Source organism: Stegodyphus dumicola, chromosome 11 (assembly GCF_044657685.1).
Source record: "Stegodyphus dumicola isolate Sdum_Otavi_A_Nest chromosome 11, ASM4465768v1".
In the NCBI taxonomy this organism is placed as follows: domain Eukaryota; kingdom Metazoa; phylum Arthropoda; class Arachnida; order Araneae; family Eresidae; genus Stegodyphus; species Stegodyphus dumicola.
Window position 1 is genome coordinate 108,896,067 of NC_140778.1, and position 14,010 is coordinate 108,910,076.

Here is a 14,010-nt window from a genome sequence, read left to right on the forward strand (position 1 = left end):
TCGTAACTCGAGACACCGTTCTCAATCAGAAGCGTTTCTTGTTCAAACAATTTTTTCATGAAGTGAGGCATTCGTGATCCGAGATTTCACTGAAATATCGAAATAAACCGAAACTGATACGATTATTATATTTTATTCAAATATCTCGATGTTATTCTTGATGCTGATGTAAAATTTGACAAATATGAGGTTTGACATATATGAATACTCTCATAAGAATCAATGCTAGGCATGTCAACTTCGCAATCCTCGATTCGCTTTTCTGCGGCCCTCGGATTACTTAAAGAAAATAACAAAAAAAGTTGTGATTATAAAAGAGTAACAAGAGGGAGCCAGATTTTTATAAAACACTTGCGGAATAAATTTCAGCGTCTAAAGACTGAATTCGAAGAAATGTTTCGCGATATAAAACCTATCGCAGATGAGCTCTTCTGATTTCTGCCCCTTTTTCAAATGCCGTTGAGACAGTGCCAACCCATTTACAAATGAATCGATAGAAGTTCGATGTGACTCAACTCTACAGGAAAAATTCAATTAAGTGGACATTCTCGAATTTTACAAATACTTGCCTGCACAATTCCCAAATAGCCGCAGATTTACATCGTTTGTGATTTGCGTTGAGATGCTCAGTGACATATATGAGAGTGAATAACTTTTCTCACATATAAAAATGAACTAATCCTCAGCGGGATCCAGTTTTACAGACATTTATCTGATCTCTGTTCTGAAAATCGCTAGTTTTACCACTATGTCTCCAGACATCCGAAAGATGGTTGCAAGAAAAATGTGACAGGTTTCGGGAAAGAATCAATCTGTCTCATTCCATTATTTCTTTATGTTCTTTCCATTTTTTTAACAGCTTCATTATTAGATAAAGTTTAATGTGCTTACTAAATTTTTAAATACATTATTATGCACGAAGTTGTTTTTTCTTCTTGCGGCGATGCATTATTGTACACTGGTAACTACTCGGCCCATTAGAGATACTAAGTTTGGCACGTCTAATCTATGTAATTATGCCACAAAAGTAGAAGCTTTAATTAGAACCAAACATGCTTTATATCTCAATATAATCAAGTTATTCACAATCTATGGTGCTTCTGTATAAGCTGAAGGAGAATGCCACAGCAAGAATTTGCTGACCTTACATTTTTCAGGCATCGAAAAAACTCCGAATGACCCGAACGCTTGCCCAGTGGATTCAGATACGTTTAAACTCACTCATAATTTACATCCAGGCTTTAAACTTTCAGATTAATTCAAATGGAAGTTAAAACTGCCAGTGATAATTCTACTCTAGACTATTATAAAAAGTAAAAACGTTCTACAAAGCAGCTTTTATAATGGCAGATGGTAATCACAGTTCCCTCTCTTGACACATTATATGCTTTAATGTTATATGTTTTAAGACCCTGTCTCAAGATTATGTTATACAAGTCACCAGAAAAACTTGCCGATGTTTAAAAAACAATAATTTATGATTTAGTAGTTTGAACTGTTGATGAGAAATATTATTACGTTGCGAATTTTTGTTACTTACCTACACAAATCGAATCCAGTTGGGCATATCCTTCCTTACAGATACATTTCTGTATTCCATTACTGAACCAACAATCTTTGCTATTTTCACCACAGTTGCACTCTAGCACATAAACAGATATATAGAAAATTACGTATAAATGCAACTAGCCGGTACATAAAAGAATATGCAAAACATTAACTAGATTTAATGAAAATATTGGATAAAAAGTGTATTTTAGGAAATCTTATCATAAATTTCGAAATTTATGGATTTTCTGTCTAATGTTTATACAGCTAATTCATCACATTTATCCTTTTTAGCAATAGTCTCTAAATGGTAAAAAATAATCAATTATATATATATAAATTAAAAATAAAAGCAAGTAATCATATATTCTTATGAATACAGTCATGTGATTTGTTACCATTTACACTTTTTCTGACTAATGTACATACTAAATTTGGAAATGAAACATCATAAATGCTCAAAATAAAATTTCGGTTTTTAACATGAGAGAATCTTAGGTTTATGAGAATCAAATTATTTCAAACTCAAAACATTGTAGCCATTATAGGTTAATGCATCGAATCTGAATAGACTATTTCTCTTTGCTACTAGTGCTGTCTTAATGTAGACTATGTCTCCCAGGTATTTTGGTGATTTGGAACTCTTATTTATACCTCCCGTTCCCAGAAATACAATACATTTTCCCAAAATAAACCTCTATACTGGCGGGGTTCCAGGGAAGTACCCATAAAGCTCCATAGCACTGGTTTTCCTATTCCCTAACCATCGCTTCTGTGCTTTGGTAGAGATGCCGATTGTTGTCTCTTGAAATGTTATTACATGACTCATGAATCTAAAGATCCACTGTTAAAACTAAAAAAAGTTGAAAGCTTGCTGCCCAGGACAGATCATGAATGCGTAGCACGGGAGGTATATGACTCATGTTTATCTTACTGAAGTAAAGCATTTTATATATGATGCAGAATGGGTAGTACTGCGAGAAAAATTGCCTAGACGCACCAACATACTTATCATATATCATAACTTAAACTCTCTATTCAATTCAAGAAACACTCAAAAAACAAAACAAACAAAGTTATATAACGTTGCAGCGAGGTTGATGAAAACTGGCATCACACAGTTTTCAATAAGCATTAGTATGCTTAAATCACATTCACTTTTGAGGATTGAATAAAATAATCCGCCTTTTGTTTGTTCCATCAGTGAGTTATCCGCTAGATTAACACTACATTTGACTAGATTAAAGTAGATTTGATACTGAGCAATTCAACAATAGGAATCTTATAAAGATACACATGCATCCTCTTCTCCTTTAGAATTTGAGTCAGGGCAATTGTTTTGCTTCTGTAATTAAATGGAGATTTTAGATTTTATTCCCAACATGATATCTATCGTGTCCCGGCGAATGGGCTGGCTGCATGGGCGTTTTCGTGGTTTTCCCCATGTGTAACGTGGATACGAGCCATTTTACCTTAAAAAGACCTCCACAGGGCATCCCTCCCTTTCCGTGTAGTGCCTAAGGGCGGAACAAGTAATAAGGAAAAAAAACACGATGGCTATTCATTCAACTAAAGCTCTTTTTTATATATGGCTCCTCCGGGGGGTTGACGGCGGAAAACCGGTGAAGCTACTGGCTAGGATCTGTAAACAGTCTCGGCTACGGGGGTATATAATTACTCTTCACAGGACTAGAACCTCCGTTCATTCGGAGGATGGTTCAGACTCTGCAGAGACCATATGGTACTGTCTTGTCTGGCCCTTGGCTGTGGAGGTGTTACATAGTTTGGTATCGAAGGTTGTGCTTGGGGGTTTGTCTTCTCTTGGTCAACACTGTGGGACAGTCGATGTCTAACTATGTTCTTGGTTTTCTGCGGTGGATGCGGACCCTGCCGTTCATCATTGACTTCGTATGTTTATACCCAGGCTGTGTGAAACACAAATTGTCTCCCTGGGTTGACCGAGGGGTTAGTCCTCCTTGGATCACCTCTAGGTGGTTGGGGCGTTTAACTGTGTTAAAGCAGCCTCGTGCTTTCTAGGTCTTGATGCCTCTTTCTCCTGCATTGTTTGTATATGGCCAGTTTCAGATTCTCCGCAAGATTCATTTCTCCCAAACAGATTTTCATAATCTTTCCTCTATTTTAAATCCTTTTCCACAACTTTCTTAACCACGCTTACCCGTGTCTTATTCTTCGGTTAACATTTCAAAACGCCGATACAGCTTCTATTCGGCATATTGTTCAAATTCCGCCAAATGAATAGAAGACATATGTATTCGTCACCTAGGCATAGATTTTCGAAAGATAACTGCAAACAGCGAATGACATCAAAGATATTTTCCTTCTTCAGAATTTTAGATTATCTAATTCACATCACTTGGTTGTGAGATTTGCTTAAGAGCATTAAAACTTGAATCAAGGCATCTATTATTCTACTAGATTTCTCTAGTAAACTTAATTATTTTTTGTATTCCATTTTATAGTTTTCGTCAGTATATTTATTATTTTTATATTATCAGTCTCACATTTTGCAAACTGTTATTAAATATTTTCCCACATTTATTACTTTTATGATTTGTAAACTTATTATTGAATCTCTGCTTTTTAGCTAATTTTATCTTTCAACTGATATGAATCAAAGCTTCATACTCCAATCTGCTTATCTTTCATAAATATGCACTTACTTCGACATTTTCCAATATTAGCATCGTAACTGTATCCAGTTAAGCAATTGCAGGCCTTCGCACCTTTAATGAAATGACATTCCGAGCCTTCGCCACAGTCACATTCTATGGAAATAAATATTGATATAAATTTTTAATTGCCATTCAATTAAGATCGAATTATAATATACTAAAGTACGGTTGATTGGCTAATTAAAAACGTTGGTAAAATAATTTTATCTTAAATAGTACAAACGTTTGGCGGATATGATAAAAGTATGGATTTTTGGATTATATAAATATATATAAATGACTCAAAATGAACAAATTGAATGCTGAATCAGCTTTCAAACGCATTGCTTCGTTAAGAAAATTAAAATGGTAATTTACGAAAAGTAATTTACTTTTCTCAATCTATAAAACTAAAATTTTCACCTGATTTAAAATTTAAATTTAAACCTCCATTTTCTCTCGAACATTTTTCATTTTAGGGTTCATCTGATCTATTGATATTGACTAAAACTGATAGACTGAAACTACTGATATTGACCAAAGCTTCATTTTCAAGAATCTTTTAAGAGGAAAACTGTTTTAAGAGCAGCCAGACAAATGTTTGAAGACTCAGACTTCGAAAACATTGCTAGAAACATAGAGCAACGTTGTAGAAATTGAATAATTGTTTTTCAGCATCGATTTCTGATTAGGGTTGCAACAGCAACTTCATTGTTAAGAATCTGAATAGTGGTTGCAGCCATCCTGAAAATTCGTAGAAAAGAAAATGGTATACCGAAGGCAATATCATTTAGCAAGAAAGCCAATGATTTACTGTTAGAATAAATTAGTATAACTTTTTCATAATGAAACTCGGCCACATCAAAAACAAACGAGCGCCAAACAACACACTGGTTGAAGAGGATTTTGATTTAGTTCAGATGCAGAAGTCTTAAAAATATTTTGTGATAACGTTGCACTTGTAGCTTATTCTTTTCAGCATGTTAGCTTATTTTATGGAATACACTCCGGATAATATTGCCTAATAGGTAATCCTGACGATATATTAAACTTATAAATGAGTATCTTGTAAGTTCTTTACTTTCAACACTTCGATTTAAATGTTTGTAAAGACTATTAACTTTGATTTGTATTCTATTTGTGTTCTATTTGAGTTAAGCAAACTCTCTAACTTGTTAAATAAAGATTTCGTAGTTATTTTAACTTATGATTCTTTAATAAAACTGTGCTAAATGGAGGATAGTGTATTCAAAAGTCTTAACTGTATTAAATTCACGACATGTCATTTGCATTTCACATATCTATCAATAAGAGGTCTACTTGAAATGGGAGGTGGCGAGGATGACTCTGAGTCTACAACGTTCGTTGTGTTCTTTCACACAAAAATAGTTAGATTTTTTTCCTTAAAAATTCTTCCAGCATTGAAGAAAGAAATTTAAATTGTCAGATGAAAAGATAATACAGTCAAAAGTCGTTAATCCGGACACCCATAATCCGGAATGATCTATAATCCGGACCTCAAAGCTACAAACTTACGTCAACGCATTACACATGCGCATATGCGTGTTAGCATGCGCATAATACGTTTACGCATGCGCGTTTAATGTATTACGGACGGTATAAGCTAAGCTAAAATTATCTAATTATCTATTTCAGTTAATGTTGCAGTTAATGCGTTGTTCCTTAATCTTCTAATTTTTTTGCAGACTGTTAGAGCAATTTTGTAAAAGTAAGTTGGAACTTTCGATTATGTCAAATAGAATTTTCGATGCTGGAGCTGCCAAAGGATCTTCAAAGGGAAAGCATGTTTCGATGTCCATCAAACAAAAAGTGGAATTGCTGCAAAAAATGGATAACGGCTCCTTTGTTTCTCTAACCATTCCGAAATCTGTTTATCAATTTCACCCTGCTCTGGGGGGGGGAACGTCGCGGCGGCGCAATGAACTGGAAGTTGATCTGTCAGCACTATCCTCATCTTCAGAGCAGATGTTTTTATTTTATTCGGCTTATAATTCCTTACTAAATGTAGTATTTCATCTCGATGTACTCCGTCTTTGATATGATTTAAATCAAATTCCTCGTCATTATAAATATCACGAATACAAATCAAATAGTTTTCTGGTTGCAATTTTCTAATTTCGGCTATGCGTAATGTATGCTTTACGCATGCGCGCGTTGAAAGAAATGTTTAATAAAGTAAACAAATAAATATTAAGCTTTTTTTGGTAAATTTTGATACCCTTTAGATCATAATTGCTCTTTATTTCATAAATTACGGTTTCATATTTTTAATTTTATAATTTTCTGCATGCCATCTTACCAGATTTAAACTGATGATCTATAATCCGGAATCGCCGAAGTCACGACGAGTCCGGATTAAAGATTTTTGACTGTATATATAATAATCTAAATTCAATTAAATGCATTTTGTCAGTCTACATCACCAAACATCGGTACATTTTGTCAGTTATTAGCATTAAAAAAGAGAGCAGTTAAATACCTCAGTGTATAAAAGTAATGATTTTATAATTAGGTATGTCATGTTTTTCAATCTTACCTGCACATTTTCCATAATTTTCTGCAAATCCTTTATCACAGATGCATTTTTTAGAATCACCTTCTATAACACACTTTGAATAAGGTCCACAGTCGCATTCTAAAAATATCAAAGCATTACGTTTACTACAAGAGCAATATGATAAGAATATAATTAATAATTTAAAAACGCATATTTCTTTGCTTTGTATGACAGTTATAAATCCGAGGCTTACGCAATGAATTAAGAGAGCAATTTAATTATTGGAGAATCTTCTTTTAGAATACAGGTGAAACTCCGATTTAACGTCTGTCAAAGGACTAAAGAATATTTCGACAATTCATTAATGGTTTTCCATTTTTCACAAACATTAGTGTATTTGACAGCATCAGTTTATATTGTGCAAAATCACAGAATAATGCCATGACAATCGTTTCCATTTCCATTGTTTTCTTGTTAATCCTATAGGTAATGTAATATTATTCATCCTCATCTTCTAATACCTGTTATCAAAGTTATTTGCACCGAAATTTAATGACATATTAATCTCCCATTTAAACATGATTTAGATTTCTTCCAGTGTTTTCCATAACTTTCTGATTTAACTGGGCTTCGAAGCGCAAATAACTCGATATTCAGATGATCGCCGTTCTTATATGATAAACAATCAGTTACTAAACGTTTAATTTGGATTTAGATAGTTAATTTCATAATGAAAGCTCATTTTGTTATTTTTAGTTTGAAAGTTGTAATGGTTTAAATTTTCCTAGTATTATTAACCTGTTTCACCTTATTACATTCAGTTGCTGAGAGTGATCAAATTAAGTTTAACAAGTCATGTTCAGTATTTTACAATATTTTTGTAAAACATAGCAAGGTATCATGGCGTCGGGATGTAAACTTAATATTTATAGAAATTAGCAAATCAGTTCGTAAACTCGAACGAAACCGAAAATTGGACCTTTTCCTTTCAGTGTAAGAAAGGTCCTAATTGGTAGGTAGAAAATTTCACATGTAAAATTATTTCTCGTTACCCGTTCATTTACTCTTCAGAATCAGTCAAGATGCTTATCATTGGCATTTGAAAGACGACTGTTAGTCGTCTCCAATATACTTTCTGTTAAGGCAACTGAGTGTTATCTCTCGAGCACCAGAAATCAAAGACAGTTTGCTGAAAGTTTTAGTTTCTTTTCTTGCTCTTTTTATGATAAGGAAACTTAAGTTCTGTTTCAACTTACCCACGCACTTTCCGTGGAGTTCAATGAAGCCATCATTGCAGTAACATACTTTATTTCCATCCTCATCAATTTTACAATTGGCATATTCTCCACAATCGCAAGCTGAAACAATTGTAGACATTATGGTTTTATGTATACGTTGGATATATTCTGAAAATCAATTCACAACTTATTTACTAATATAACGCATTCCATCAAAAACTAGGAACGTATTTGACTTTCATGCAAATTTTTTATTTACTTGCAGTAAAACAAAATTATGCTGTACATAGTCTAGAAAAGAATTTTTAACAAAGCGATTCCGTTTGAACAAACTCAAAGGAAACTTAAAATAAAATGTCACGTAAGCAGAAATCAAGTAACAACTTTCAGTATGCAAATGATAAATGGATGGTGTGGTGGTGTATTTAATTATGGCAAAGCACATTAGGGCTATCTGCCTAAGGGAAGGGATGCCTTCGTGGAGGACTTTCTAAGGGGAAACTGGCTCGTATACACGTTACACATGGGGAAAACCACGAAAACACCCATGCAGCCAGCCCGTTCGCGGGATTCGAACCTCGGACCGAACTACCAGTGTTCAGCGACTTTACCCCTCGGCCGCTGGTGTGAATGATAAATGAGCGTTTATGATGCTGAATTAAAAAGGGTACTATTAAAAGGGTTAAAAAGCACAAAACTATGAGTCTGCTAGTCATTTTGAAAACGAAGTACTAAAGTGAATTGCTTACCATCGATATGTTTTCAAATTCGCGTGGCATTAGAGTTACCTACAAATCAGCGAATATTAAATGTTTTGTCTTTCCTACATTCTCGCGGATATGTATGTGTAGCAACCGCATCCGGGAATATCTGAGGTGTCGGAAATAGCATGATATCTTTTATGCTTAACGCGGCAAATATAAAGTGTTAAAGTATCAAAGCAAAGTGAACATCCGTCCTTTTAAGTAATATTTTGTTTAGAAGTACTTTTGTATATATGTGTGGGTGTATGCAACAGCTGTTCGAACTCAGTTTAATATGTCACGAGAGACTTCAAAATTGAGAAGCAGAACGTCCTTTATAAATTAATGTGAAATTTTTCCGATTAGCATATGTGAATATTGACGAGTGGGTTCATTGCAATCGTGCACTAAAGTAGACTAACCGTTATACCTTACAAGAAACCAAACTTTTCAATGTATCTTATAAGAGTGATCTCAAATTGCATGCGGGCCAGATATTAATTTTTCAGCCTATATGTATTTCAAATCATTCTAATATGCTGTATTAGCCACTAAAAACTTACTTAAACAAATGACGAAAATTTTCTATATGGGACAAAATTTGAGAACAAATAATGATAACCTATTATCTTCTTTCTATTTAATAATTTTTTCTAGATATATAAAGCATTTTCTCCGTCTTTTAAAAGTAATTTTGGCAATAGTTTAAAAAATGTATTGATAGTTCAGAAAAAAATTTAAATAAAAATTACGAAATTTTAAAAATAAGAAAAATGTAGTTTATGTTTTTCTTTAATACTACTGCTCAACCAAACATAGCTTCGTAAGATGAACATTTGATTCCTACGTGATATGCTTTGTTTTTCATTGCATGAAAAAAATTTAATTTTTTCGACCAATTTTCTGACTTATTTTTTTTCCATTCATGTTGCCAACATATTCTCAGCGTCTTGGTTTGCCCGTTCGACAAAACCTTGCGATTGGCTGTGTCTAGGTTTACCGTGAATTATTTTTATATCCCAATACATTTCACATAAACTATTTTTGATTTGGTTGCAAAATTCCCTTTCACTATTGGAGTGGAAATGTTCGGGGCTCCAAAAGTTGTGAAAATATCCAGGTGATATGCTACTTCATCAGCTATTTTACTGTAAAAAATTCGGAACAGGACGAATTCTGTAAGAAGCTGGTCTTGGTACACTAAAATGAATTTTCAACTTGATAATACTAAAATGAATTAGGTTGACATGGCATCGAGAATTCCTTTTGCTACGCACAGATGACCAATTAAAAAGATGATTTCATACATTGGTTTGACTATAATCCTCTTTTTCACAGGTTTCCTTTTTTTTTTTTTTTTTTTTCTTTTCCTAACATTTTTTGCATAGTCTTAGATACGTGACGATCTTCCACCATGGCCAAATGCGATATGAGCGTCGTGTGAGACGCTGAAGACATCATTGGATTGTAAAATACAGGATTTCTGCTTTTACTGTAGATAGTGGCGCTACAAGTTTGCCTCTTCCACTATTTTACATGTCATGGTGTTTCAACCTTCTGCAATGAATTGTGTGTCTTTCCTTCACACATTTCGCTTCTTTCACTTCATTTATTAAAGAAGTTTATTTCTCATTTGTCCAATAAAATCTGCTAGCGTGCTTATTTTTTACAGATTCAGACAAAATGTCGTAAAAATATTTCTGTATAACATCACTCCTTTTCGTGTCACGTGGGTGGGTGACCACGTGACACTGACGCAGGCGAATTAGCATTCTCTGTCCTCTCTGTTACCGGATTAAGTCATCGTCACCAGCGTTCCCATTCGATGATTTTCAATCCCTTTGATTACTAGCACATTCTGCCTCACCGAAGACATGTACATCTCACTTTCAACTCGACAGTTCCTCACAGTATACCTTTCTCTGAGCACTACCCCTCTCCAGGCGTAGGCCTATTTTCTATACATCTGCAATTCACTCATTTGTAGTGTTTCTTGAGGTTTCCCCTTGCCGGGGTCACCTGAGGTGCTGGTAAGAGCGTGATGAAATTCACGCTGACACCAGCCTAACGCTCAGTATCAAAGTTTCAGGGGGGAGTAACTGGAGTTCCAACGCAGATGTTTCCTTGACATATGCAAGGTAATATTCGAGGTTTGCCTTGTTTGGTGAGTCGCCGCTCTTTAGCCAACGTAACGTTTAAGAATGAAATACACGAGGTTCAGTCAAGATTGCTAATCTGTGATTTCTTTGAGTTCTACTGAAAGTGCACAACCGCAAGTCCACATTACATTCCACTAAAGTCGGATCACACATATGTTTCTTGGCTCGTCGAGTACGGAGCTGTAGTGAAATTGGTGAGTCAGTGCATTTCTGTATTTTTATTATTAGATAATGGAATTTATAAAGCTTACAAGCGCGTAGCTAACTTAACTAAAAGCAAAAATTATCGTGAGTTACAATTCTAATCCATATTAATTAATGTAATGTCTAAAATTTCGGATATTTTTAGTAACATTTTTGTAGTTTGTGTAGAGAAAGATATTGATGCTTTTATTGAAGAACAATAAGATATGCGAGATACTGCTGATGAGTTATTTTTAGTACTAACCAGAGGCAAGATACTGTTCATGAGTTATTTTTAATACTAACCAGAGTTAATGTTAAGAATGTTAAAGCTATGACTAAATCTTGTGAAATAGCGAGCATTCGCTTAGCTAACTCTTTCTATATCTAATGGTAGTGCTGAAGAATGTTATCCTGCAGTGACTTATTTAAAACGGCGATAGTGGATATCGACCGGTTATCGGGTGCACTAAAGCTACAATACTTAAAAGGCTCTTTAAAAGGAGATGCGTTAAGGACTGCTCAATCTTTAACTATTTGTGATAGAAATTATGAAATCGTATGGAAATCACTGTGTCAAAGATTTTTCACGTAAGAGAGAATTGCGTTCATCGTTGTTAAAGAAAATCTTATATTTATCAAATTTACAAACTGAAAATCCTAGTTAAGTTTTGGCGTTCGTAGATAAGGAATATGTATGTTCATTGGAGAATTTTGGGTTTAAAGTTGAAGAATTCGTGGATACTATTTTGATGTTAATAGTACAATTTAAATTATATTCTTTTACGAGAGGATGATGGTAAAGAACGTTAAAGCGAGAGGAAATACCAACCCTTAAATGACCTACTAGAATTCTTAAAATCTCATACCAAAACCTCTGAAGCAGGTAAGCATACTCTTAAAGCAGGTAAGCAACAAAGTGTTAAAAAACAAACTGTGAAAGACAACCTCATTGGAAATTCACGCTCAGTGTACGCATTGTAAAGCCAGTCATTCAGTATTAAAATGTAATACGTTTTTACATCTGAATGTTCAGGAGCGTGTTCATGTTGTCAAGAAAAACAATCTGTGTTTTAATTGTTTAGTTTCAAATCATAAAGCTTTCGAGAGCAGAAAAATTCGTAAATTTAAAAAGTAGTGTTACGGATTTGGTATTTAAATAGCTAGTGCTCGTAGAACTATAAATAAAATTGTTTTATTCCTTGTGCAATGCAGCGCGTGATGAATATTAAAGGAAAGCTAAGCCGGAAAATTAAAAATACAAAGAGCACGTGCATTTAACATCTAATAAATGACAATCTCTTTTTGATTTCGGGAAAGTTCCAGAAAATTCTCGCGCGTGAGTTTGGACAAAAAATATTCCAAATACTGAAAATGAAACTTCGATCTTTTCATGGATTAAAGTACACATTAATAAAGCAAAAGAATTCCTTCAAAAAATTCAGAACTGCGACATCAACGATGAGTAAAATCGAAGTAGGCATAGCCGCTATCGATTATTTTACGAGTATTGACTTGGAATTCTAGTTTAATTTACAACAATTCCATTACTGCAACTTATTATTTCAACTCATTCTCATTCTGTATATATTCTTCAACTTGTAAGTCTGTAAACAGTTTTATTTACTTAAGATTTTACCTGTTTTGGACTTAGTTTATTTTATGATTTTATGCTTCGAGCTCTAACTGCACTGCATTGGTTCTCATAAGCCATTTTTCCTATGCACTATGTTTTAAAACAAAATACAAAAATTTATTATCAAATTAAGCAATTTTCTAGCTTAATTAAGAACTTTTAACGAACTTTGCTTACTTCGAAGCTGACCAACCAGGTGCCTTCTCAAGATCACACGGCTCTCCTCTGACAGCCTTCACGCCAGCATAGCGCAAGACGCAGAACATCCTTCGTACAGACTTTACAAACTCATGAACTTTCATTTTGTTTGACTTTCGCCCCTGTGTGCTGATGTACTAATGTACATCTTTATTAATTTTAAACCTATAAAATGTATAATGGTTATAATTTTCATGATACTGGTAAAAACCCTTGGAGGTTGAGGCCAGAAATAAAGATACGATCAAAGATCAATTAAGTGAGTTGGTTTGTTGTTGTTTTAAGAGTTTGTTTAGAAAACTGCTCTTGTTGACTGTAGCGAATTCACTTTTAAAAAGGCCTCAGATACATGACAAACATAAGGATTTCATGAGGGAATACTTTGAGCTGTGACATATTAAGAGTGCCTGAGAGAGAGATTATTACTGTTTCTGCGTAACTACATGCCTCATGCCGTCTTGAAGGAATCAAGTACTACTACTAAGCTGAGAATCGTTTTCGATGCTTCAGCTAGAACAACGTCGGGACTTTTATTAAATGACCTTTTGGTGGTTCAGCAAGTTCAAGCAAGAAGTTCAGCAAGAACTATTTCCAAGTCTTCTAACAGTTCAGAACTTACAAAGCTGCTGTATGTGCCGATGTAGAGAAGATATTCAGACAAATTCGAGTCACCCAGAAGATACGAATTGGCAAAAAATACTATAGAGGGATAGTCCTAGTAAGTCCTTGAGTACATTCAGATTAGTAACAGTTACGTATGGGACTGCCTGTGCACCATATTTGTCTACTAGAGTAATGAAACAACTTGCATTAGATGAAAAAGCCAGATTCCCTTTGGCATCATAAATTGCCCTTCGTGAAAGCTAATTGCATAGTCATCTACCTCAGAACAATCAGCTCTGATTCTTCAGTCAAGCTAAGTCATCTGACATCAAAAACCAGAGCTGCTGCCTTAAAACCCCGTTTCTTCCAAGATTACAGTTGTATGTTGTATTACTTTTAACCAAACTCTTACATGCAGTATTATCATGCATAGAACTTCAGATTAACAGTATTTACGCATGGACAGACTCACGGGTTACATTGCATGGGTTTGCCCGAGTCAAGCAATTGGC

General features: G+C 34.4%; 1 protein-coding gene across 3 annotated transcripts in view; it reads right to left on the minus strand.

The window, feature by feature from the left end:
* LOC118191942 (uncharacterized) overlaps positions 1–14,010 on the minus strand; it is a 216,763-nt gene that overhangs the window by 43,055 nt on the left and 159,698 nt on the right. For 2 of the 3 annotated variants that reach the window (XM_085827079.1, XM_085827077.1), the window contains exons 16-19: positions 7,995–8,096; positions 6,778–6,876; positions 4,230–4,334; positions 1,541–1,642 (exon numbers count right to left, since the gene is read on the minus strand). In XM_085827079.1, the coding sequence (XP_085683205.1) occupies positions 1,541–1,642; positions 4,230–4,334; positions 6,778–6,876; positions 7,995–8,096 (408 nt within the window). The remainder of the gene's footprint in view (positions 1–1,540; positions 1,643–4,229; positions 4,335–6,777; positions 6,877–7,994; positions 8,097–14,010) is intronic. The other variant, XM_085827078.1, reaches the window with a different exon arrangement.